The sequence below is a fragment of the Antechinus flavipes genome, chromosome 4, assembly GCF_016432865.1.
Source record: "Antechinus flavipes isolate AdamAnt ecotype Samford, QLD, Australia chromosome 4, AdamAnt_v2, whole genome shotgun sequence".
Lineage (NCBI taxonomy): Eukaryota > Metazoa > Chordata > Mammalia > Dasyuromorphia > Dasyuridae > Antechinus > Antechinus flavipes.
Window position 1 is genome coordinate 411,925,511 of NC_067401.1, and position 27,952 is coordinate 411,953,462.

General features: G+C 36.9%; 1 protein-coding gene across 1 annotated transcript in view; it reads right to left on the reverse strand.

Moving 5' to 3' along the window:
• Positions 1 to 3,363: 3,363 nt before the first annotated feature.
• Positions 3,364 to 27,952, reverse strand: part of LAMC1 (laminin subunit gamma 1) — a 141,434-nt gene continuing 116,845 nt past the window's right edge. The window contains exons 19-28 of the mRNA XM_051998810.1: positions 24,314 to 24,519; positions 22,018 to 22,097; positions 20,232 to 20,369; positions 18,341 to 18,485; positions 15,366 to 15,515; positions 15,136 to 15,250; positions 14,489 to 14,688; positions 13,558 to 13,716; positions 8,613 to 8,712; positions 3,364 to 6,560 (exon numbers count right to left, since the gene is read on the reverse strand). Coding sequence (XP_051854770.1) covers positions 6,304 to 6,560; positions 8,613 to 8,712; positions 13,558 to 13,716; positions 14,489 to 14,688; positions 15,136 to 15,250; positions 15,366 to 15,515; positions 18,341 to 18,485; positions 20,232 to 20,369; positions 22,018 to 22,097; positions 24,314 to 24,519 — 1,550 coding nt within the window. The 3' untranslated portion in view covers positions 3,364 to 6,303. The remainder of the gene's footprint in view (positions 6,561 to 8,612; positions 8,713 to 13,557; positions 13,717 to 14,488; positions 14,689 to 15,135; positions 15,251 to 15,365; positions 15,516 to 18,340; positions 18,486 to 20,231; positions 20,370 to 22,017; positions 22,098 to 24,313; positions 24,520 to 27,952) is intronic.

Sequence of the window (27,952 nt, forward strand, 5' to 3'; positions counted from 1 at the left end):
TAAAAGTCTGTCTTAGAGTCTATGTTTTATTGACCTACATGCTTATACAAGTGTTGAGAGACTTCTTTCTTTCAGTGGGGAGACCTGACAATGAACCATTCAGGTATTCCAAGGGTACTTGGAATTGAGAGGAATGATTTTTGTGACAATTCTTCAAGACTGAATGTGATCCATGACAATGTCCTGGAGGGTTAGTTCTGGGTCATATTACATTACATATTATCTAGACAGTCCTGTGTAGGATGGGAAGAGAGCTGAAGTTTGGATAACAATCTCTGAATTAAAAATCTGCTGCTTCTACTAACTTGTGAGACCTTTAAGGTCCTTCACTTGTAAATGAGGGCCTTGGACTAAATCCTTTTCAGGTCGAAATCATTTTAGTCTATATATTTATGGCAAATTATCTACCTAGAAAAGACCCTTTTAAAACAATGTTAATCAATTTTCTCATAAAACAACAATATGTGATCTTCCTGAGCAAACTGCCTGTTGCCCAACTTGTTACAAGTATGACCATTTTATCTAATGTAAATCGGTGTTATACGCATACACAGGCAAGTTAGATGTCTTCCTATATATATATGTGTGTGTGTGTGTGTGTGTGTGTGTGTGTGTGTGTGTGTGTGTGTGGTGTGTGTATATATATATAAAATCGTTAGCTAACTGTGTAACATTTAATTTTATTTAACCTTCTCTGGGAAAGGCCTGAGCCTGCCGTCAGGATCTGGAGAGGACACCACAAAAGCTGGTTTGGCAGCAGGTGATTTCCTCTAAGGCTCAGACATTGGGGATTTGGAAAGGGAGAAGGATGTAAGTGGGACCAGAAGCTGTAGTTAATGAAAGTCCTGTTAAGATTTCAATTCCTCCCTGCTCCTTGTGGGGCAGATGTGGCTGCTCCTGGAGGTCTCTGGACCCCAACCCCTCCCTTACAGCAGACGGCCTTAAGACTAGTGGGATCTGTTATTCACCTGGCAGTTGGACCCCCCTGTACATGCTGACTCTCACTTCTGTCCTTGTGTACCCAAAGCTCATTTGGGATCACAAGGTTGGATTGGTTTGCTAAGCATTAATGCTGATGACTACACTAAGCATTGGGATGTAGAGGCAGAAATGAGAGTCCCTCAATCCAGGAGCCAACAGACTCCACACAAAGCAGCACTACAAGGTATGTTTGGGGGAGGGAACGCTAGAGATCAGGAGCTTGTATATTCTCAGCAAAGAACCAATTTCCTTTGGGAAAGAAGGCAATTCCCAAGAAAGCTGGGCAACAAAGCTCACTGGCTTATGCCAAAGAATACACGAAGAGAAAGGAGTCAGAAGGAAAAAGCAGATGAGGGCCGAGGGCTGCAGACTTCACAGAGATGTGATCCTGGAGGTAAGAGAGAGCCGTGGGAATTTGCTAAGCACTGGAAGCCACACAATCATGTGTTCTGCTTTAAGAAGATCTCGTTTTGGACAAACTAGAAGATCTCTAAAATTCCAAATCCAATGACTACTATGATCATTTTGTATTGGCTGAAGAGCTCCACACGCCAAGCGAGCCCCAAACAGACATAACTAGCGGAAAATGCGACACTTCCAAAACCACAGTACTTTAATTCTGATCGGAAGAAACGGAGAAATAAATTCCTCTTTTTTACACATTAAGGCAGCATCTTAGAAAATTTTAAAAATTCTTTCCTATTCCTTCCATGGAATGAAGCTGATGCTTGCTCTACTACAAACAGGAAGGGGTTAACACATTTCAACTATAAACGATGAAGTTTTTCACTGGTTCATCTTAGGGAAATTTTGTTCTAATTCTGACTCATCCAATAGAACATAAGCTCTTTGAGGCCAAGAACTGTTTGGTAATTGTCTTTACGTTCTCAGTATCTTGCACATAGAAAGTGTTTAATACAAGTTTTTTAAATGCAGGAGGAAAATTAAACACTATCCTTCTGAGTGCCACCTGTATTACAAAGCCTTCCTTCCCTGATCTCTGTTCTTCCCTCATACCTCACACCGCTTTTTTTCGAAATTTTCACCATGCATCATTAATTAATACTAATATTGTACTAGACTATAAATTTACTTTGGCTTTATATCTCCCTAAGTATCTAACACTGAGCTCTGCATAAGTGTTTTTTTGGGTGGGCAGATGGAAGTGGTGAGACAGCTAGCGTTGTGTCTGACCTCAAATTTGAATTCAGGTGATCCTGACTTCAGAACTAGTGCTCTATGCACTGTGTCATCTAGCTGTCCCAATAGGTGCTTTTGAAAAGAATTTAGCTTTTGTGATATCGAGAATCAGAAGTTTATGCTGCAGCTAATCTCTAAGAAACTGCTTAGAGATAAAGTATATAAGTATAAATAATATGTATCAACATTTAAATCACTTTTTTTGGGGGGGGGGAAACTAAAAGCACATTTAGGAAGAATCCTTGTAATAAAGGTATTTATAGTATTTGGTTTCTTCATCAGTATCACTGAACTTCTAGATCTTACAATGCTTGGAAAGATGAAGTCACCCAAACATTCTATTTTTAAAAATTTTTTAATACCCTATAAAAACTCATAATGTCACTTTTTAGCTCATTTGGGTTAACAACAAACATTTAAGACTTACTGGTGTTTACAGAAGCTACAAGTAAATCTGGAAGACGTGGAAGCTTCAGGTTCACATCGCTCTGTGACAGAGGATCCCATAGTTTAGCATGCTCTGTGGATTGACTTTCCAAGTGGGACTAAGCATGGTTGTAAGTACTAGAGGCATGTAGGGACATATTGTGGGCATTTCTTGTGGAAATTTCCGCAAAGAAAGCTTTAGAGGGCACTACTTACCCATTTACTAATATATGCCCTTTCATTTCAAGGTGTGTTGGAACTTGTTTCTCCTGGAGAAACATGCTAGCCTGTTATTCTGTCAGAGCATGATATATGAGTATCTTAAGTCTTGCATACAGATGAAATGTGTGACAAATGGAAAAATCACTAAGACAACTTAATGAGCCCTTCAAATTTAAGTTTCCCTAACCCTAATCTCTTTTAATCTTTATCATTGGAAGACATACCCTTCTTTACTCTTGTAACATAGTGCTAACCTTGTAATCAGAAGAAAACTGAATTCAAAATCTGGCTGTGATACTTTCTAGTTCTATCACCATACCGACAAGTCAATTCTTTGACATCTGTTTCCTTATATGTAAAAAGGAGACAACTCTAGTACTTACCTTACAAAACTGTATTAATCAAATATAAATCTATATGTAAAGTACTTAAAATGCTAAAATATTTCAGTTAGCATGGAATTCACTGTCAAGTCCCCAGAGAAGATAAAGCCACTTTGGAATCACTCTTCCAGAAAATCAACATCCACATTAATAAGATTTATTTACTCTTTATTCTTTACCACTTTCAAAAATTTTCTACTCCTATGACAAAGTTCCTCTCTTTCTTCCTGCAAAGTGATACTCAGACAACACCAAATATATGAGGGGTTACAAATATTCAGACTTTATTATAAATAAAAATACTGTTTTATACATAAAAAAACGCCAAGTGTTGCATTTTGTTCACCTCCCCAGACAGCAAGACTGCAGAGATTAAGGCGAGCAGCTCAAGTGAAGGCACGTAAAAAAGGCCACAGTCAAGATCAAAAAGGAGCAAATTCCAGGCAAAAAATAGCTGTGTTCATACATTCCCCATGACAGCCACTTTGTCAATGCCATTACATAAAGGACAGATAGCTCTACAATGTAATAATGGCTGTAATGCAGGGATGTAATTGAAAGACTTTCTTAGAATTTTTATTCAAAAAAAATAAAATTCTGTTTAAAAAAAAAACACACCATCACAGAGTTGAGGAAAGGAAAAACAGAAAGCTAATTGTCCCTGACCTTGGCCCAAGACTGGCTGGTGTGCACCTGGTAGAAGGGAGGGGGGATCTGATGCTGGCAGATTCTTTTGTCTCTTCCTGCAGCCTTGACCAGGAGATGAGTGCTAAGATATGACCACCTTACTACAAAAGCTAGTCAAGAAATACTGACGTGAAAACTTGGCGTAAAAAAAAAAAAAAAAAAAACAGCGAGTTTTATGGTAGCAAGAGGAGGCTGGGAGATGCAAAGGTGTCAAAGGGCAGAAGAATGCCAAGTCACAGAATTTTTGGTAAACTCTAGCTTGCCCTAGGGGATAGCGGGGGGAGAGACGTTTTCAAAGACTAAGCATCCTCCCCATCTACCCTCCTATAGCACTGTCCCTGATGCCTTATGGAAATCTAACAATCAGGCTCTCACATTTCATAGGTACCCACACAGGGATAACATCCAGGAAATGCACTTCTACCTGGAACCATGACGGTGCTGCAGATGCTGGGAGCTGTACCCCTTATGCACTGTTATTGCATAACAGACACAAAGAAGTTACATGCAGGGTGACACAGTATCTGGGGGGTGGGATGTCTAAGGGGCTCTTATCTGCAGAGACTGTGTTTAGGTAAACAATTATCTATCAATACTATAGACTACAAATACTGCAAACACAAGGCAATGGGCACAAGGGAGGGCAATGGAAGGGAGAACCTAATTTAGAGGAATTAGAAGTGGAAGAAATAGCAAAAGGCATGAGAAAGCGTGATGCAAATTGTTGTGCTGGTTAAAAGGAAATATGAAGGGAAGAGGAGAACAGACACGGATATTCTGGAAACTGGACAAGTATATTTACATAAATTTCTTAATCTATAATTATGATAAACAAAACAAACAAAAAAACATTCACACAAAAATATAAATTTGAAATAATTAATAGCACCAGTGTGTCAGATAATAGTTTCTTCCCCGCTACGCAAAGTACAAAGTTGCATAGTGTTAAAGGCTATATATGAATCTTCAAGGCAAGGAGTAGGGGAGAGGGGGTGGTAAGAAGAGAGCCACTGTATTGTGAACTATGGAGAAAATTCATAGGTTGAGGACAAAAAGTTGAAAAGCTTAGTAGGAAATTGACTTCCCTCAATATAAAGGAGAGAGACTTTGCAACAGGTTATAATTATGAGGTGAAGGCTTCTAGGTGATGGTGGCAGCTGTGGGACATACTAAGGGTGCGACTGATACGCACAAGGTTTAGACACAAACAGCATATTCTGGTGTGATTTTTGACATGGAAACACTGGAAGAAGACAGGACTAAAGGGTTTAGTATTTCATCTCTCTCCAGGAGAACACAAGGAAACTTGACATAATGCCAAATGAGCAAAACATGTTATCCTTCTGTAAGTGGTATGAATGAAAAGGAATTTTTGAAACCAAGACTTTAGTGACCAATTATTCGGTCTGATAATTTAATGCTACCTCCAAGACTATTATATACCCCCCCCCACAAATATGGCTAAGTATTGACTTGTTTATTTTTCTTAAAAACAAAAAAATCCCAAAACTTTAGTGGTTATTTCATTCTTGCATAAAATCTATATTAATTCCACATACAGGGATGCAAGTCTTTTGGTGAATGCAAAACAGGTCCCTATCTTGCAAGCTGCCAGCCCAGAGAACTAGCCAAATACCCAAAGATTTGGGAAATGGTTCGTTTTCCAGGCCACGAGTGGCTTTTGAGGAAAACTTTAAGCCCACTTCTTCTGTCCTGGGGCCTGCTATACAATATTATAAATAATAGCATCTTTTAATCAGCAGGTGGCTCAGTGTATTGCACTCAGATCAGATGGTAAAACATTTGGTAGACTGCTACCAAAGTTCTAACTGGACACTACTTTTGGCACAAGTCTGCTGAACAAGGGCAGGGCTCCAGAGAATCATTTCTTTCCCTGGAAGTGGGGCTATCTTGGCCTTTTCACTGCTACTTTAGTAGCCACTCTGTTTCCTTCATTAAAAAAAAAAAATGAAGAGATCTGACTAGGGCTGAGGAGGGTCTTTTAGGTGGCAAAGAAAGAAGCTAGAGCATGTGCTTCTTGTGCCCTGTTATACAATGGTTCACATACAATTGTATTTATACCACTGTATTATAATCCAGGACACTTTGTGGCATTGTGCAAATCAAAAAGGGAGAGTGTAGGTAAGCTAAGGTATTTTTGGGTGGAAGAGAGAGACTTTATTAAAATAAAACCCTTTGATGCCCAAAATAGAAGTTTAATTTGCCTCTCTTTGAACTTTGCAACTTTTCCTGGTTCATAAAGAATAGTGACCAAGAGCAGCGGAGAGTTGGGGTCTGAAGAAGGTCGTCTGGGTGTGAAGGCGCTCCATAGCCTCATCATCACTCCACCAGTCACTTCGGGAGGGCCAGCACCTCCCTACCCCCCAGCCCTGCTGACAAGCCTTTAGGGTTTCTCAATGGAGGGGGTGTTGAAGCAGCCTGAGGGCAAGCTCCTCTTGATGTCTTCAAGGTTGCGAATGTCTTTCATGATTTCCTCAATATCTCTGTTGTAGTCCACAATGGCAGCCTCCTGTTTCTTGGCTTCATTCTCCAGATCGGTTACTTTTCTGTCGAGATCACTGACCTTCATCTCATCTTTGGCTTTGTTCAGGGTGCCTTCGATCTCATTCAGCTTGTTCAGGTCCACAGTGTCCAGTTGTCCTATGGAGTAACAAAGTACAGACACTAAGGACTCCATTCTGGGATGAGACTGAGCACTAGACAGTCCTGAAGCCCTTAACAAAGTAGACGTGACAACCTGAGCCAGGCAGCAGCCAGCCACGGAACGTGACTCCTAAATAAGGGAGATTGTACAGGGGACACAACAACGTAGGCAAAGTATAAACATAGGCTAACCCGAATCCAGCTGGAATGATTCACAACCCACAAGCTAACACTTGTCGGATTGGTTTGTCTGAGGAAACATTCACTTTTGTTTTCTGTAGTCTCTCAAGGCAAATTAAGCATGATTACATGTTGGTTGTATGCCAGGTTTATTGATAAAACAACAATGACTCAAAAAGCTCTAGTTTGGGGATAAGTATGCTGGACCTCAAACTTTACATGTGAATTTCATAGGTCATTTAATTTTCACAATGGAAAGACAGCTAAATAATATTTAGTCTAGTTCGCATTTATGATTGGCTTGTTATTTTAACGGTCTCCCGTGTAGCATGATAATTTTTAGTCTGTTGGGTATATGTTCAAACTTTCTCAGTCAGAAAAGATATTCTCAAGGCAAAGTCGATCCATTCTCAGGATTATAATGTTTTAAGAGAATCGAAAGCAGAAGAAGAAAATAAATGACTCCCCGCAAAAGATACCAGTTTAAGAATGCTGGGGCATTTAAGTTTGATTTAAAATATAGGGGGAGGGGAAATTGATAGGTTAGTTTTCTATAATAAGCTTAGCAAAAAAGTTAAAAAGATATGTTTTTAGTATTAATGAAACAGTAAAAACAGTATCCTGGAACAGCTCCTGTCCCTCTTGCTGGCAAACTATGACTTCAGCTTCCTAAGACAAGACTTCAAACACCCCCTAATTTAAGAAAACAGAAGATAAGAAATGAAAAGATAATGGAAAAGCTTATAAAACTCTCTTATAAGACTCCCTTATAGATAGAACTACCTTGTAATGACATATTTTGGTAGTTTAATCACCAAATCTACTTGGACAGAGTCCAGAAAGCTCTGTTTCATAATGAAGTTTGCTCCATGTCAAACAGTATTAAAAATGTTCCAGGATATTAAGATTTTCCTGCAAACTTTATTTTCCTTTGACCATCTATTTTCATTTCCTCTTCTGTGTGTGTGTGAGAGAGAGAGCAAGAGAGTGAGTGAGACAGAGAGAGAGAGAGAAAGAGAGTGAGAGGGAAAGGGAGAGCAAGAGTGGAGCAAGAGAGAGAAAGAGAGAGAGAGAGAGAGAGAGAGAGAGAGAGAGAGAGAGAGAGAGAACAAGCGAGCACCAAGAGGGATTTTTGGACAAGGGTGCCAGGTCTAGAACTTTTCAGAAAGGATCCTTTGAGACTGGATCATTCTATCCAAAATGTTGATATCATTCACCAGCTAGGATAATTTTTTAAAAATTTAAAAAATATTTAAAAAAAATTTTTTTTAAATTTAAAATTTAAAAAATTGATTATAAGATACTCAGAATCACTTAATTTTTAGATCACGAAGGAACGCTAGAGATGACCTAATTCCTTATTACCAACGTGCCCTTCTCTTACAAATAAGAAAACTGAGACTTATGCAAATTAAGTGACTTGATTAAGATCATACAATTAATTAATGGCAAATCTAAAACAAAAACTTGCCCCTCCTGACTTTCATTTGTGGGCTCTTCTCACTATATATTGTTGTACTAGCAACATGATCTGGATATGCCCTTTATTATTAATGAGATTTGGCTCCAAGTAGGCATCTAATAAAATTCCAGTTTAATAAGAAAGGTGTTGATATGGCAAGATACATAGTTCCTAAGAGAAATAAGCCCCCCTTGACAGCATACCTATCTACTCCTGACCTTCAAAGAAAAGTTCTTAGATGACTGACAATCATGTCATGAGTCAATGTAAAGAAACAAAGAGTGAAACTATATATCTAGGACAACTTGATCAGGTAAGCCTTTACCATATAATCTGCTTTATGTCAAAAAACCTGGATTCCATATGCATTTTATAGTTTTTGAAATGGTCATACTCCTACTACATACCGAGTTGTTCCAAGAGGTCATTGATGATGGTGAGAAGGCTACTAACAGAGTTCTTGGCCTTTCTTGCATTAATCTCTGCTTCTTGAGCAGCCTGTGAAGCCTGGAGGGAAAAAGTGGGTGAAATATATCACTAACATCAATAGACTTTAATCTCCTTACTTCTTTCTTTTCTCAGTACACAGAAAGACCTTACTTTCTGATTTATATTCTCTTTCCAAGCTAATATAATTCCAATTTCTCCCTTCAGGAAAGGTGAGTTCTTTCTAGATTACTCGGTAAGAAGTATGAATCATTAAAATCCATCCCACAATAATACTGTTAAATATGCTGTTCATATAATACTTACACTCTCTGTAGTCATCTTTTAGAGATGAAGATTAATTCCATCTGTCACCCCTATCAATAAATCAAGATATCTGTAACCTATTCCAGTATGTGGGGGTGAGGGTGGGAGGGTAGGTGAAAAGTAGGTGGCAAGAAACCAACATTATTTTATTCTTAAAACATGGAAAGGTCTATTGAGGAACAAGTTTTTTTTCAAGGATTTATGTGAAAAAACAACTTTTGGACAGAGATATTCTTCAGGATTATCAAAGAAATCACACTTGCTAGAACCATATTGTTCTAACTCTTTAAATATTTTCATAATTAAATAAGTCTCTTCACCCCAATTCTCCAAAGAATATTAAATTAAAATTAAATCATTCATAACACTACTATTAGAATTCAGAATAAGCTTAAAGATGAATTTATTAGGAACATCCCATGTAATTTGAATAAATACAATGTACATGACTCACAGGAAACTGATCAAAGAGGAAGCCACTAAAAGAAGAAAACAGATGGTTTCACTGATCCAAATAAATGCAGCAAGGTTAGAAATGAGTAATTTCTGAGATACCTGACCTAAGGGTTTGATGTTTCACAATAACTTTTTACAGTATTTTTATTTTGAAATTTCTATCATCCAATTCTTTTTGTAGGACTCCTAATATCCATCAGACTCTAATATCCATCAGGGAACAGGATAGAAGGTTGCATAACAGAGTATAATTCTATTATTTTCAATTTAGGGTTGGCACAAGAAAACATTCCAGAATAAAGGGTTTACAAAGATATAGTTTTAGTCCCTCCACCAAGTTTTAGCAGATGTCCTAAATCAGCATATTCTATTTTCATCAAACTTAAGATTTCTGAAACTTTTAAAATTTTACTTGACCATTAAATCTAAAGCTCTACTTACATTCTCTGTCATCCTTATGATGAACCCTGGTTCAGATAACCGAGGATGTTTTCTAAGAATCTATATTGTACTTTTATCATCATTGTTCATTTTTAGAATTTTTCATTTGATAACTACTAAATTTTAATTAAATAAAGGAAGGGAACCTTTTAATTAGTAAATGACAGCACGAACAACTTGAAAAAACTAGTTAAGACTCAAAGCTAATAAACTCCTGATGTCAAGAACCAGGCTAAACTGTAATTAATTAGGAAATGTTTAACAAAATAAATGAAAATATAACACAGAAAATGTTACTTTTATTTTCTAAGTCACTAAAGTAGCCTGTATGAATCAATTTTTATTTGAGTTTGACATTATTGTTCTAAGAGATTCGTAATTTTAATTCTTCTAAGGCAAGAGTATTTGGGCTTGAGTATTTTTCATTTCAATAATTCCTTAAAATTAATGGGAAAAGATCATATAAACAAATTTAGCTACCTCCTCTAAGGGTATTTTGTCACTGGGGAAAACAACAACAACAACCCTTTAGAAAATTACCATCAGAGCAATGTTTCTGTATATTTAGGTAAATATTTGAAAATACTGAGTGCTCTACCAGCACTTTATTTCTATAGACAGTCCCTTCTGCATTTTCACCATGAGCATGGGGAAAACTATATGCCAGCTTTATTTTCAAGTTTCCAATTTTTAAGATGTGATATGATTGGGGCAATAAAAGTCCAATATAGATTGTTAGAAACATAGGTGTTTCTGAAAGGCATTTTGACATTTCAAAGCACCATTCTCCGAGAGAAAAGACATCCACATTGCTTAAAAACTGGGGCTTACATTTATTCAATTGTCCTGAATTTCCCATCATCATACTCCTCCAATATTCTCTGTCAACAAAAGTACTGGTGTTTTGTTCTGGATTTTTAATGTGTCTGGATGGATCGTATACAAATACTCAAATGGATATGTCATCGGATCAATTTAGATATTGTCTCTATCTCAATTCATGTCTCTCAAAATCTTTTTAGACAAGTATCCAATATACGAGCTATTCCTCTCCCCAGTTTTATGTTACTTACAATTTTGATTAAGTATACCACCTCTAACTTTATCCAAGTCACTGACAAGAATGCAAACTAGAACAGAACCCTGTGATAGTCTACTAAAAATCACTCCTATATCTGGCAATCAATCTGTTGACATTTATTAAGTAGCTTCTGTAAACCAGTAACTACATTAGGCACAGAGGATACCAATACAAAGAAAAATAATTCCCAGTCATAAGGCAGGGAAGAAACAAATCTAAGAAAACAAATACAAAGGATTTGAAAATTGGCGAGGAGGGTAGGGGGTGTAGACCACAAAAAACTAAAGAGATCAAAGGTTATGAAATAGAGGTGGATAATCAGAAGAAAGGTATAGAGCTGGAAAATGGAGGATTGTGAAGAAAACAGAGAGGGTTATTTTAGCTAGATTGAATAACAGAGGAATGAGGAGGGGTTACTAATATTGTATAAAAAAAGGCTAAAAGATAGGCTGGGGTCCAGGATATGAAAGACTTTAAAAACCAGACAAAGGAGTTTATATTTAATCCTAGAACCAATAGGTCAGATCTATACTTAAGGAAAATCACTTGGCAACTGAGTGGAAAACAGTCTGAAAGTAAGGAGAGATCTGACAATAGGAAGCAATATGAGGAAGTAGTTTCAATCATAGAAGCAAGTAGGTGTTGACAGTATCAAACATGACAGCATGAACTGGAGGATATGAGGTGACTGTCAGATGCAAGAGATATAAAAATATACAAGAAAAGATATGACTGGTTATATGGAGTAACAATGGCCCATTACTTGAGATCTCAATTCTTTGGGAAAAGTGGTTTACCCATCTGTGGATAGGATTGTGGAATGTTGACTGTCAAATGCTTCAATACTATTTGGTTACTTTAGGCTCATGACATTTCCTTAATCTAGGTCAGACTGACACAACATTTTTAATGAGCTCTCTTGCTGATTTCTAGCGATCATGGCTTCCAAAATTATTCCCAAATCAATCCAGTTGAAAATCTGCCAAAAATTTAGCAACAAAGTTCAATAACTCCCTAGTGAGGTACATTATAGACTACCTCAACCCCCTCATTTCACAGATGAGGAAACTGAGGCTCAAGAGGAATAAGAAAGACCCCTAAGATTTGATATAACAGCTAAGATTCAGACTCAGATCACCGATCCAAGTGCTCTGTCTAGTGGACCATGTTGCTTCCCAGCACCTTACTTACTCCTCTGAGAAAGACAAAGGAAAACAAACAAACAAGCAAAGGAAAATAAAACAAAACAGAAACACAGAAGCAATTCCCTGAGAATTATATCTTTGTTATTTTTTCCAATTCAGTGGGTTTTGTTAGGCCTCTAAGGGCCCCTTGTGGAAGTGCTATCTTGTCCTCTGGGACAATATTCTCAATCACAAGAAATAATATCAGGACAGAGTATTTCTCCCTCAGTACATTCTAAACATGGACATTTAAAGCAGCTTAGTATGTATGCAAAATTGTAGAATAAACACAGCAAGGTCTGTCAACTGTCTCTTTTCAGAGATCAGAGGATGTATTTCTAAATTCAGTCTTTGTATCTATTAAAGAAGGGATTTGGACTAAATGATTTCTAAGCTACTTTCTACATTGAATGTTCCTTAATTCTTAAGTTTTGGGGTTTTTTTGTTGTTGTTGTTGGTTTTTTTTGGGGGGGTCGAGGCATTTGGAGTTAGGTGACTTGCCCAGGGTGACACAGCCAGAAAGTGTTAAGTTTTCTGAGACCAGATTTGAACTTAGGGACTTCTGACTCAGGGCTGGTGCTCTATCCACTATACCACCTAACTGCTCCTCTTAAGTTTTTTTAAAAGCTATTTTTCTCACATAATTTATGTTTTTTTTTAATATTTATATTATACATAAAACACAAACACACATATATGCACACTTTTTTTAAAGTCAAACTTTAGATCAATAGGATTTCTACTTGAGGCAATATGTCTTTTTATGGAAAATAAGCAAAGTAAAAAGTGGAGTACATAAACACAGCTGATTTTTGTATTAATAAACATAGTACTTTTTCCTAGTCAGTTACCTCCCACATAAAAACATCTTTATCCTAAGTAATGGGATAGGGAACATCTTTTGAGCTCCCTCAAAGTGCCTATTAGAAATGAATACTTATATTAGGATGATTTTTTATCATCTAAGCTCACATATTAAAGTCACCTCTTTGATCCTGAATTACAAAAAAAGTGCTTTAAAATGATAAAGCTTGGATTTGACAGAGCAAGAAGAATCACTTTTCTGTCCTTTCTTGAGCTTCATAAACACAAGTTTTTTATTTATATGATATTACAAGCTGTTTACATCTATATATCATGAAGGAAAGAATCTTGAAGTTGCAGGGTGTAATATTTGCAGTCTATCCTTCTCTTCCTCTTTTCCTCCCTCCCTCCTTCCCTGTAGGAGTACCAGCTTTTGGGGGTAGGGCAACAATAACTATTGGACTGTGCATCTCTGAATCACAAATATCCAACAGGAAATGATGAGACCTCATGGCCCTTAAAGCAATGCTTGGAGGGCAGAAGCCTGGGTTTCCAATAAGCTCTGGCTCCCGCTGAGCAGTCCTATCCTTTTTCATGTAGTGACCAGGGACAAAGATACAAAAAATTACTCACCATTCCTGCCATCATCATATCCTGATCAGCGTCATCTTGCTTTTTCTTTAGTTCTTTTTCTGCTTCTTGTAACTGTTTCAACATGTCATCCACCTCTTTATCCAAATTTGTAACATCTGCAAAAGTTCTTTCTGCCTCTGCTTTGGTACTGGTAGCGTTCTAGGAGCAACACACAAAAATTACCCTTTTTATTTGATCTAAAACATTTTCCTTCTATTCTTCATGAGATGAATAAAATGTTTAATTCTCAAAAAATTTTAAAATATAATTTACTATATTATCTTTCATGAATGCCTTGCATTCTTTGAAACCAAAGAGTTAATTATGCATACTGATTTCCTAAGGAATTTGAGAGCAGAAAATAAAGTTTATTTCTATTTCACTATCTGCAGTCATGCCAATAATGGCTCTGATAATTTATCATAAGATAAACCCGTAATCCTATAATCTAAATACCCCACAAAAACTAAGTGGCCTAAATAACAAATAGTTACTTGTTAGAGAACAGCAGAATAAGGCACGCTTCCAGTCATTTCTATTTCTTAGCTTTCACAATTATCTTTAAGACAGTGAAACTAAGTTCCACAACAAAAGAATCTTCAATAAAAGAAATGTCCTCAAGTACGACCCCAATTCTGGGCCCAGCTAGGACAACTACGTTGACTAAAATGGCACCTTGCTGAATCCTAACTTATATAATGAAATAGCATACAACTTTTGAAAAGCACTTTGTAAATATCATCTCACTTTATTCTCACATCAAGCCTGGGAGGTAGATGCTATTACTGCAGATGAGAGGTTAAATGCACTGCTCCGGGTCACAAGGGTAAACAACACTTTATCAGAAGCACGACCACAGGCTTTTTTATTATTGGGAAAGAAAAAGAACTTAAAGAACTTTAAAAGGCCCTTTGCTTGGAGTCTCCCGCACCTTCTGCACGGCCCCCGCGATCTGCTCGGCCTCATGGGCCTTGGCTTTGGCCTCCGACGCATCGGCGGCCGCGTTGCCCAGGGCCAGCTGCGCTTCCCGCGTCTTCTCGCTGGCCTCGGCGAGCGTCCGGTTAATGGCGGGGATCTTTTTTAGGGCCTCCTCGGCTGCGGTCTTGTTATCATTTACTCGTCGGTCGAAATCTAAACGGACATAACAGTTACTATCACGGAGGCAACGCGGCGCCACTTTGTGAGACAAACGTCAGAGCCAAGACAACCAAGGACAAACAGAACACGGCTGGGAGCCCAGGAGAGCTTGGAAGCCGCTGGAGCGCTCCCCCACGGCGCCTCTGCTTCCGGCTTGGGCTCTTTCGCGCCTAACTTAGGCAGTGGGCGGTGCAGTGCTGCGCAGCCGCAGAGAGGTAAGACCAGAAGCACCAGGGACATCACAACCTTACTGCTGTGGGGGAGGGGGATGCGCGCTCGGGGAGAGGCTGGGAGGGGACGGGGACGGGGAGAACAGCGTGCAGCTAGCGGAAGAGATTTAAAATGACAGCTTTCATCTACCAAAACTTTAAGCCACATCAAGATGGTGGCCCAGTCAAGGAACACAACAAATCTCTTGGTTCCAGGAGTTTTCTCTTCTACCTTTCAAGTTGTTGAGAATGTCATTGGCTTCTTGCAACGTGTTCTTCCCCTTCTTAGCAGCTTCCTCGGCCAGAGCCTTGGCAGCGTCAGCTCGGGCCAAGAGTTGGTCAGCTGTCTGTCAACACACGGGGGAGCCATGAGGAGGGAGCCAACCCCCCTCCCCCTCCCGCCCCCCCCTGCCAGCGCTCCCCAGACCCGCCACAGACATGGGAGTCACCCACGGGGCTCACCTGCTGCTCCGCCTTTCCCTTTTCCAAGAGGTCCTTCACCTCAAGCTCCTTGCCTTTCATGTCCTCCCGGAGGTCCTCATAGTCCCTCAGCTTTTTGTCCATCATTTGGTCTAGGGCCTCTGCTTCTTTCTTTATCTTATTAGCCTCATTCTTCAAAAATCAAAGAAAAACAATCCATTTATTTTAAAAAGGCAACGAAACTCCCGAAGAGTATAGTTCTGAAATCCCTAAGTACAAATTTACCTATAATGCATTGGCCACGACCTGAGAGCCAGGACTTTCTGAAGTGGTTTTAATGACAAAATTGCGGGCTGTAAATTTGCCAAACAAATCTCTGTGGAGTAATAAGTTCTAACTTTAACAGCACAAATGTGTGTACATGTGCACTCACCAGGGCATTAACAGATAGACTGAAGACAGTTCAATTGTACAAGTCTTGAGATACAGTTGGGAATTAGGAAAATGCAGAGATGAAGTCACACACCATATGGCTTCATCTCTTTTGATGCAATCAAAAAGCATCCTGACAGGATTTTATTACTTTTTTACTAAAATTGTTAGTAGTAGCAGGGATATGAATATTAGTGTTGCTTACTTTAATCAAAGCTGATATATTAAAACACAGATTTATATACTCTCCTATCCAATTCAGTAGCATGTTATAATACATGGCAGTGGGCTAGATAGTTGGGGATAAAAAAAATAAAATAAAATTTCCTGCCTTCCAGGAACTGGTACTTTACTGGAGAGTAATGGTGAAACATGACATGCATGAAATAAGTAAAATATATGAAACTGGGCAAAAGAAGAGTTACATAAAGTGCTTTTTGAGGAGGAAGAGAACAATTTTAGCCAAAAATGGTGGGAAAGGGTGGGAATCAGAAATCTATCCAAAAAATGACACTTGAACTAAACCTTAAAACCAGATAAAGATTATGCAAATTTATAAATCTGGGAGAGGGAAATAGGCTATGTTGCCATAACAAACCTTCCATGTCAGTCATGAAATATGTCAAGACAACTAGCAGAAAGACTGCAAGGTGTCTTTGAGGCTGAGAGGTTTACTTTTTATTGTCAAGGAATAGGGAACTATTAAAGATGTTTGAGCAGGGAAGTGATTGAGTGATGGACTTGTACCGTGAAGGAGTTTATTGTGTCTTAAGTTAGAATGGATTGGAAAGAGAGGACAGGTGCAAGGAGATCAATTAAGAATCTATAATAGTAGGGCAGAAAAGAGTTAATGAAGGCATGAACTAGCATGGTATACATGTTAATGTACAGAAGAGAAGAGAAAGCAAAAGATATATGAAAAGAGTTCACAACACATCCAGCCATTCTGGAGAACAATTTGAAACTATGATCAAAAAGTTATCAAACTGTGCATACCCTTTGACCCAGCAGTGTTTCTACTGGGCTTATATCCCAAAGAGATACTAAAGAAAGGAAAGGGACCTGTATGTGCCAAAATGTTTGTGGCAGCCCTGTTTGTAGGGGCTAGAAACTGGAAAATGAATGGATGCCCATCAATTGGGGAATGGTTGGGTAAATTGTGGTATATGAATGTTATGGAATATTATTGTTCTGTAAGGAATGACCAGCAGGATGAATAAAGAGAGGCTTGGAGAGGACATGAACTGATGCTAAGTGAAATGAGCAGAACCAGGAGACCATTATATACCTCAACAATGATACTGTTTGAGAATGTATTCTGATGGAAGTGGATCTCTTCGATAAAGAGAGCTAATTCAGTTTCAATTGATCAAAGATGGACAGAAGCAGCTACACCCAAAGAAAGAACACTAGGAGATGAATATAAACTGCTGGCATGTTTGTTTTTCTTCCTGGGTTATTTATACCTTCTGAATCCAATTCTCCCTGTGCAACAAGAGAACTGTTTGGTTCTGCACACATATATTGTATCTAGGATATACTGTAACCTATTTAACATATAAAGGACTGCTTGCCATCTGGGAGAGGGGGGTAGAAGGAGGGAGGGGAAAAATCGGAACAGAAGTGAGTGCAAGGGATTAATGCTGTAAAAAATTCTGGCATGGGTTGTGTCAATAAAAAGTTAAAAAAAAAAAAAAAAGAAAAGAGTTCACAAAATTTGGCAACTAATTGGATATGTGGAACAAGAGAAAGAGAAGAGTGAAGGATAACTTAAACATTACAAGCCTGGATGTCTTTGATGATAATGATAGAGAACTGCTTTAAAGTCAACAAAAAGGTTTATATGTGTAATTTCATTTGATCCTCAGAACTACCCAGTGAGATAAGTATTAATATTATTCCCATTTTACAGATGAGGAAATTGATACTGAGATTAAATGACTTGTCCAAGGTCATACATCTACTACGTATCTGAGCCATAATCTAAAGTTAGTTGCACCTGAATCTCAACCCAATAATCTACCTCTGTGCTGGCTTGCTTAAAGGGCATTTATAGCTAAAAAAGAAACGGATAAATTTAGAGAGAAAGCAGATTTGGTGAGGAAGAGAGGTTTGATTTCAGATATGTTGCAGTAAAGGTATAGGCAGGACATCCTGGGTGGGCATACAGAGCAAGCCGCTAGAAATTTAGGGGACCTATGTTTGGATAAAAGCATTTTGCTTTTGTAAAAGTTTTTGTCACAACATTAAATGGCTTTTTACTATTCAACAGTCATTATTTAAATGATCTGGATAGCATTACTACATTTAAAAATATGATTTAATTTTTTAAATGACTTCAACAAATATTGCTTTTTTTCAACAAAATTTGTTTAAGGCAGTGTTAGGTGTGAATGACTTTCTAGGAACAGAGAAACTGCAAAAAAATTATTATTAAATTTGTAATAATAATTGGGCTCAGTTCTTGGAAGGTGTGGCCAATGTGCACAGAGGGAACAAGACAAGAAGATTTCTTATGCATCATGGTACTTGATACCCCCATTCATATGTATGTGTGCATGCACATATGCATGTAGACTCCACACCTCAAGGGCCACAGAATCCACAGGTGTCAGCTGGGCAACACTAGCATAAATCTCCACAGCTTTGTCTCCAGCTCGTTTTGCTTCTTCATGTACTCGGGTAGCCTGTTTCTCCAGATCACGTGAGAGGTTTTTCGCTTGTTCATATCTAAGGAACAAAAAATAAAATTTAACTAATAACTGGCACTCTTAAGAGTCTCTGTAATACAATCAACCCACAAGCATTAATTGCCTTCTTGTTAGGTCCTGTGCAAAACTGAAAAAAGGCCCCACCTCTTTAAATTAAAGCTGGAGTTTGCCCTCTACTAGGGAGGAGGGTAGAGGTAGAAAGGATGTCTTGAGATAAGAACATATGGGGATAGGGACAGACACAGAATTTTACTGGAACAGGGAATTTTCAGGTAAAAAAGTTCCCTCTTCCAAAGCCAATGGCAGTTTCTCTGCTGAGAAGTTATAGATGAAGGGAAAGAACTGTGTAAAGTATAATGGCAGGAGACAAACTAGCATGCAAGAAGAACAGCAGGCAGGCTGATTTGCATACAACATAGTATATAAGAGAGGGACTGATATGAAACCAGTCTGGAAAGAGAGGAAGAGTCAAACCGTTTTCAATGACAAATACAGGAGCCTGAATTTTGGCTAAGGGTCCCAGGGCATCACTGAAGCTTTTTAAAGAGGGCAATACTTTAAGAATATCCATTTGGCAGCTACAAGGGAGATGGATTAGATGCAGGGAGAACAATTGGGAGGCCACTGCAATAATCTGGGTGAAAGGTCAGGGTGACTTTGGTGTGAGTGTGAAAGAAAGTGATGGAAGTGAAAATAAAGAGTGGATGATGGTGATTCCTGGGAGGGGGAGGGAGTTACCCCTATAAGAAATAGGGAAGTGAGGAGGAAGGGTGGGTTTAAAGAAAAAGACAGTAACAGCTACTAGCATTTATTTAGTGTTTCCCCACAACAATCTGGGAGGTAGGTACTATTGTTAATCCCATCTTATATGAGAAAACAAACTGAGAGAGGTTAGGTGACTGCCTCTAGTGTATCTAGAGCAGGATTTCAACTCCTGATTTCAAGTCCCAAACTCTAGACATACCACATCTACCTGCTTAATAATAAAGATAGCACTTGTTAAGTTTGAAAAAACTTTGGGATAAACTAAAAGACAAATTTAAAGCATAACTAAAAAAGTAGGAAAAACAGAACAAAAATAACCAGAGGAAACATTTTAACAAATTTTCTCTGATCTAATGGTACAGTTAGAAAATATTAATAGAACTGGAACAGATTTCAATCTCTGTGAAAGCATCTTCGCCATTTCAACTGTTCTCAACAAAGTGCCTAGATATTAGTGAACATGGTTGGAATACAACTGGCAGAATATGCAGAACAGCAAAATGCCAGTGATCTGTTTAAACTGTATTTAATATTAATACCTAATTAAATTTAAATTTTATCCTATTATTTTAGTTTAAAATTCAGATTACTTTTCCTTTTTCAATGACCAATATCTGCAATCCATTATCATATTTTCTTCTTGCCTCCATACCTACTATGGTTATCTCATATATTTCTTTTTATTTATTTTTTTTAGCAACTTAAATGCTTTGATTATTTATTCCTTTAACTGGAATTCCAATAAGCAATCAAGTAGATTGCCTTAGTTCCACTTTCCCTGACCTAACTGTTAATAGGACATTTCAAAAGCACAAGTAAAAGATTATCCAGAAATGCTCCAGGTACACCAGAATTTAATTTTTTGTTGCACTGTCAGTAAAACACTGACACACACACACACACACACACACACACACACACACACACACACACAATCATCGTTATTAAATTATTAAATTTATAATATAAATATAATATAAAAATATTAAATTAGACTCACTTCCTATTAAGTTCTTCAATTTCATTTGCTGTTTGATTCTCTCCAGCCAGAGTCCTTAGGAGTAGATTATAGGCTTCAGTTGATGTATCATTGGCTGTCTTGGCTACGCGTACAATGTCATCAGCTTCTTTTTTATGTCTGTGACAGAAAAAGAAAAACAATTCCATAAAAATAGAAGCAGGCATAAGAATGTCCCTAGGGGAAAAAAATGCTTATCCCAGCTCCATAAAACATTTCAATAAAACTACTAAAAATGTCTCAGACAAAGGTCTCATAATGAGAATAAGATGTTAACTTGTATTAGAACAAAAATTTAAGATTATAGTTTTCTTAATGCTATTCCTAGGCTGATTTTAATATCAGTCAAACTAAGACAACCCTGCTCCCAATAATAGTATATTAAGAAAAGTTTCACAAATGAAGAGTTATAAACACATCTTTCCAAAATCACCTGTGACTTCAGAGATCATAAGGTAACATGACTGAAATATTTGTCAGCTAACTCTTAGATTATATCAGTAAATCCAGATAGGCAAATTCATAAATATAAATGATTACGATTAGATGCTCATGAAACAAGCAAAATCCCAAAACATCCTATTTTTTTTAAATCATGTACAGTTAGCAATAACTATGTCTGTCAAAATAAGATAAATTATTACAGAAGCTAAGTTCTTATATTACTTATGTATTACATAATTTTGTACCATTCTCTAAAAAATATGAACTGGAAACAGAATAATTCTTAATGTTAAAAAAAAAAAATCAATGAATTAGGCAAAAACTCCTGAAATACTATAAAATCTCACCAGTCTGGAATTTGTAATAATCTGGACAGAAGTTGGTATAAATTTAATTGCTTTAACTAGTTTTGTTGGGTGAAATGATTTCTTTAGAAAGTTAACAGTATAAACAAAATAAAATGCATATTGGGTTAAATCTCTAAACTTGAGATAAGCTAAATTCAAGGATCCAAAATTAATTCAGAAGCAATAAATTATAATTAAAACAAATCACAAATAACAAGTCCCCAAAAGCCCCAAATATTTACCACTTTGTTAACTTTCTTGAAAATACTGCTTATGTTCCAGGGCTAGATAATGACACTTCTTAAAAATTCTATTCTAAGTAGACTAGCTTTCACATCTTTCAACCTGATTTACTGAGGCTCTATACCTATGAGAAAAACTACCTCAGTACCCTCTCTCAATGCAAGATCAACTGGATGTCAGGAAAAATGTGTTATCTCAAAAATGAAGGTCCCTAAAAAATTTATTCTGACACTATTATGAGGGATCTGACTCATTGTTATTAATTTTTGTGTGATGAATTCCTTCCTCATTCACAGTCTTCCCTTCCCTCTCTTCTCTCTCTGAAAGCACCTCAGAATCATATAAGTGAACACAAGATTTCACTGTGAATCTTTGGGCGATTCAACAATTAAGAACTCAATTATACATGAAGAGAAATCCACAAAGAGTTGCATACTACACAGCCAAGAACAAATATATCCGAATTAGAAGTTTCTAAGTTTAGCCATGTTTGAGTCAATACAAAAACATTAGAATGTCCTAAATGCTCCCAAACACTCTAAATTCTAAGGAAGATATTTTACACTGATTTTACAAAGGAAAGAATAACAGCAACAGTAACAATAATTGTATTGTGACTAAAGAAAAAAAAATTTAGGAAAGAAATCTAACTTGCTAAAAGTTGGTTACACAGGGGAAAAATACAGAAATGTGGGTGACAGAAATTAAACTTTGGTGGTAAATCTATAAATTACCGTTCAGCAAGATTACGAGCTTCTTCTGCCAACAGAGTCATGTTGTTAGGATCACCAGTAGAATCTGGTTGGGTAACTGACTGAAAACGAAATAAAGCAAAAACTGGACTTACTTTCATAGAAAACTGAACTGTATAAATTTAAATAACAAAAGTGTTTGTAAATGTCAATGTTAAATATTATTTGGCAACATTTTCACCCTTCCAAAGATTTATATTAGTATATAGAAATGACCAAATCATAAGCGTTCAAAGAAACTTCATAGACCACCCAATTCTTATACCTCTGAAGCATGAGCCTCTTTTTCTTGCAACACATATTCAATAAATATTCACCCAACCTCTGCTTGAATACAGTCAGCAAAGGGAACACAAAGCATCGAGAGGTAGACTATTCAATTTTTAGACAGAATTATTAGAAGTTTTCCCGCATATTGAATTGATATCGCTGCACTCTAATTTCTAAATACTAGCAGTTCCAAGTTCTCCTCTTTAGGCTCTTCCATACACTAATTCTTCAAATAAGTATTTGATGTCATTGACTCCAGCCCCATTAAGTCTCTTCTCTAGGCTAAATATCTGTAGTAACTTTGGCTATTCATCATATGAAACAGTTTCCAGTTCCTTTAGCATCTTAATCACACTCCACCAGATATATTTTAGTTTAGTGCTCCTCTCAAAATATGGCACACAAAAGTAAATTTAGTAATTCATACTGTAATATGAGTAGTACAGAATATCATGAGATTAATAATTCTCTTGGTTTTGACATTATTCTTCTGTTCCCTTCTTTCCTCAAGAAGCCCAGACCAAACCCCACCTACCCAGGTTTCACCAGCAATTATCCTTTCCAACTGTGTACCCAAAAGACTTCTGGGACTTGCTATCAATAAACTATCACAAAATCCAAAGGGATCAACAGGTATTTCCAACTTCCCTGAGCCAGAATTCAAATCTGTGGTGTTTCTCCCAATCAGCATATGAAATCTTTAGAGCAGGGACAATTTTAATTTAATGGCTCGTATTTAGTGTTCAATAAATGGTGTGTGTTAATAAATGCCATTCTATTCTACTCCAACCCATTAGAAAGCAAAAGAAAACTAACTTTGTGTCATCTGTTGATTCATATTGAACTTATAAGTCAATTAAAAGAATCAGATCTTCTTTAAATAAAGTGTTGCCTAGCCAGGTTTCTCCTCTCTCATACTTGTATAGTGGATATTTATGGAACCCAAGTACTATTCCTATTTTCACAAAAGGAGAGAAGAATGCTAATTTCTCTATGGCATAGAAAGAAAAGCCAGAAAAACAAAACAAGGCTTATTTCTTAGCTGCTTTATGGGCAATGCTACTAAAGCTCTATTTTCATTGTAACAAAAGGGAAGGTTGTGTAGAAGAATAAGGAAAAGAGCAATGAGAATGCTGGGCCCATTCTGAAAGGCCTTGGTGGGTGCTCTCACACAAGTTTCTCAACTGCCTGAGGTCTCTCAATTTCTACATCTGCTACACAAAGGGAATTAAGATAGGTGACACTTTTTCCCAGGTCCACTCAAGCTCTCAAAGTCTAAAGTTGTGATTATGGAGATCTATAGATAGAAATGAGTAAAATTAGCTCATGACTTCCCCTCCCCCCATTAACAAATACACTGCCAACAAAACACTTTCCACACAAATTAAGTCTGATCTAACCAACTGGAAAAATATTAAATGCTCTTGGATTGGGCGAGCAAATATAATAAAGATAACAATACTACCTAATCTATTTATTTAGCGCTATATCAATCAGACTCCCAAAAGACCATTTTAATGACCTAGAAAAAATAACAACAAAGCTCATATGGAAAAATAAAAGGTCAAGAATTTCAAGGGAATTAATGAAAAAAAAATCAAATGAAGGTGGCCTAGCTGTACCAGATCTAAAATTATATTATAAAACAGCGGCTACTAAAACCATCTGGTATTGGCTAAGACATAGACTAGTTGATCAATAGAATAGGTTAGGACAAAAGGACAAAACAGCCAATAACTTTAATAATCTAGTGTTTGACAAACCCAAAGACCCCAGTTTTGGGGATAAGAACTCACTATTTGACAAAAATTTTTGGGAAAATTGGAAATTAGTATGGCTGAAACTAGGCATTGACCCACACTTAACACCATACATCAAGATATGGTCAAAATGGGTTCATGACCTAGGCATAAAGAATGAGAATATAAATAAATTGGAAGAGAGAACAAATACACTGCCAGTCCATATGGTGGACTTCCCCGGCACAAACTCCAACAGAGAAACTCACCACATTGGCAATGGCCACTTTTGCTTTCTCCAGTTCTCTGGAAGCGATTTCAATAAGTCTTTCTGTGCTCTCAACTCGAGTGCGGGCTTGCTCAGCTAAATTTCCAGTTTCTTCCACAGTGTTACGGATATTCTGTAAGCGACTGATTTGACTGGACAGGGTATTATTGACCCTCTGGAGGCGATCCATCAGGTTCTGGTCTATATCTACAAATGGATGTGGAGGCAAAGCATATAATTTATTTGAGGATGGGAGAGATCATTCTAATCAGTATTTTTCCAATTGAATGTAAAAACAATTGTTGCCATTTGTTTTTAAAACTTTTGAGTACCAAATTTCTCCCTTCCTCCCTCTCTAACACCTTCTCATTGAGATGGCAAACAATTCAATATAGATTATACATGTGTAATTGTGCAAAAACATTTCCATATTAATTATGTTGAGAAAGAAAATATAGGCAAAAAAAATCAAAGAAAATAAAAAAAGAAAGAAGTTTTATGTTTCAATCTGTATTCAAACAATATCACTTCTATCTTTGGAGATGGAGAGAATTTTTTAACTTAAATTCTTCAGAAGTGTCTTGGATCAACGTATTGCTGAGATTTAGCTAAATCACTCACAGGTACTTATCTTACAATATTATTCTTACTTTGTATACAGAACATTTCACTTTGAAACAACTCATGGAAGTCTTTCCAGGCTTTTTTATGAGATGATCCTATTCATAATTTCTTTTAGCACAATAGTATTCCAATCATAAGCACACACCATAATTTGTTCAGCCATTTCCCAATTGATGGAGAATTTTCAATTCTTTGCCCCCCAAAAAGAGCTGCTAGCAATATTTTTGTATATGTGTTGTTTTTCCTTTTTGTTTTTGTTTTTAATCTCTTTTGAGATATAGACCTAGTGGTGAAATTTTTAAGTCAAAGGTATACAGGTCCTTTGAGCATATGTGCTACAGAATGGTTCAATCAGTTCACAAAGCATTCAACAATGCAGTTTGTCATTTTCCTTTTATGTCCTATTAGCCAATCTAATATATCAGATAGTCCCTCAGAATCATTTTAATTTTCATTTCTCCAATCAATAGTGAGCGCATTTTTTTCATTTGGCTATAGCTAGCTTTGATTACTTCATCTAAAAACTATTCATATATTTTGATCACTTATCAACTGGGGAATGGCAATAATTACTCTAAATTCGACTCAGTGCTCTATGTTTGGGGGGAAAAAAAGAAACCTTTTATCAGAGAAACTTGCTTCAAAATTTTTCTTGGTTACTATTGCTAGCTATATTCCCTTTCAATCTATTACTCCCAGTTTATTCTATTCTCTCTCCTTTCAATCTGTCCTTCCTTGTGTTTTTTTTTTTCTGACTACTTGCTCCCCCCTCAACTTGCCCTTCCATCACCTCTCCTTTTACCTCTTTTCCCAACTACTACCTATCCTAATATTCACTACTATCTATTCTAAGATAGATTTCTATACCCAAATGAGTGCATATGTTATTCCCTTTTTGAGCTAACAATTCTAATGAGAGTAAGGTTCACTCATTTCATCATCTCTCCCATCTTTCCCTCCACTGTAGAAGATTTTTCTTGCCTCTTTTATGTGAGATAATTTACCCCATTCCCACTCTCTCCCTTTCTCTCACCCCTTCATTTTGCTATTTTCAATGTTATCTCTTCATATTCAAATCACACCTGTGCTCTTAATGTGGACTCCTTCTGACTGCCCTGATAATGAGAAAGCTTTTATGGGTTACAGTTATGAATTTTCCATGTAGTAATGTAAATAGTTTAACCTTATTAAGTCTTTTATAATTCCCTGTCTTGTTTACCTTTTTATGCTTCTGAATCTTGTATTTGAAAGTCAAATTTCCTTTTGACTTTGGTCTTTTCATCAAGAATCCTTGAAAGTCCTCTATTTTATTGAAAATCCATTTTTTTCTCTCTTGAAATATTATACTCAGTTGAGTATATGAGTCTTAGTTGTAATCTTAGAATATCACATTCCAAGCCCTTTGAACCTTTTATATAGAAGCTGCTAAATCCTGTGTTATTCTAATTAATATTCCTGGGATTTTTCATTTGGGGATTTCTTTCAGAAGTAATGGATGTATTCTTTCAACTTCTATTTTACCCTCTGGTTCTAAAATATCAGGGCAATTTTCCTTGATTATTTCTTGAAAGATGATGCCTAGGTGCATGAGCACTTGCTCATTCTCTTTTTTTCTTTTCTCTTTCTCTCTTTGATTACAGCTTTCATGTAGTCCAATAATATTTAAATGATCTCTTCTGGATCTATTTTCCAGTGAGATATTCCATTCTCTATTCTATTTTTTCATTCTTTTGGTCTTTGGCTTATTAGTTTCTTGATTTCTCATCAAATTATTAGCTTCCATTTGCTCAATCCTAATTGTTAAGGAATTACTTTTTTCAGTGAGCTTTTGTACCTCCTTTTTCATTTAGCTAATTCTACTTTTAAAAGAGACTTTTCTTCAGTTCATTTTTGTGCTGCTTTTTCCATGTGGCCAATTCTGTTTTTCCAAGGCATTTTTCTCTTCATTGGCTTTTATACCTTTTTAACCATTCAGCCCAATCTGTTTTTCTAAGTGTTATTATTTTCAGTATTTTTATGTGTGTCTCCTTTACTAAGCTGTTGACTCTTTTTTTCATGGTTTCCTTGCATCACTCTTATTCCTCTTTCAATTTTTTTCTCCACCTCCTTTACTTGATTTTCAAAACCCTTTCTGAGTTCTTCCATGGCCTGAGACTAATTCTTATTTTTCTTGGAAGGTTTAGATGTAGAATTTTGACTCTGTTTTCTTCTGAATATGTGTTCTGATCTTCCTTGTCATCATAATAATTTTTGAGAGGCAACTGGGGTTAAGTGTCTTACCTCGGGTCACATTGTTAAGAAGTATTAAGTATCTGAGGTTACATTTGGACTCAGATCCTCCTGACTTCAGGGCCTATCCACTGTGCCATCTAGCTACCACCATAGTAATGTTCTATGATCAGAATTTTTTTGTTCTTATGTGCTCATTTTCCAAATCTATTTCTTGATTATTAACTCTTTGCTAAAGTGAAGCTCTGCTTTCAGGATGGAGGATGCACTGTCTCAAATTTCGGGATTTTGCACAGCTGTTTTCAGAGATACTCCTAGAGAAGTTTTCAGTTCAAACAAGGTTGTATGATATAAGGAGAGGTATATTTACTATTTTCCTGGCCTATGCTCTGGTCTGTGAGTGACCACCAGCACTCTTTTCTGCTATGACTGGAACTGTGACGAGGATCCCTGCCCCTCTGTAATCACAAATTTTGGCAAGCTAATGTTCCTCCTTGCTCTGGGATTGTCATCAGGACTGCAACTTAGATTTGAGTTTGGGCAATGCAACAGAATCCTGCCTCATTGTTAGCAAAAAGATGCCTGTAAATCTCCTTCTGACCAGTTGTTCAACCCCTTTACCATCAATGACTGAGAGTTCTGAAAGAAGTTGCTGCCACTGATGATTCAGTGGCTTACTCTATGTTCCACTTTCACCCAGGTATGACAGAGCTTTCCTGCTAACATACTAAGTTGTCTTTGACTGGAAAATATGGGTTCTGCTGTTCTAAGAATTTTTTTAATGGCA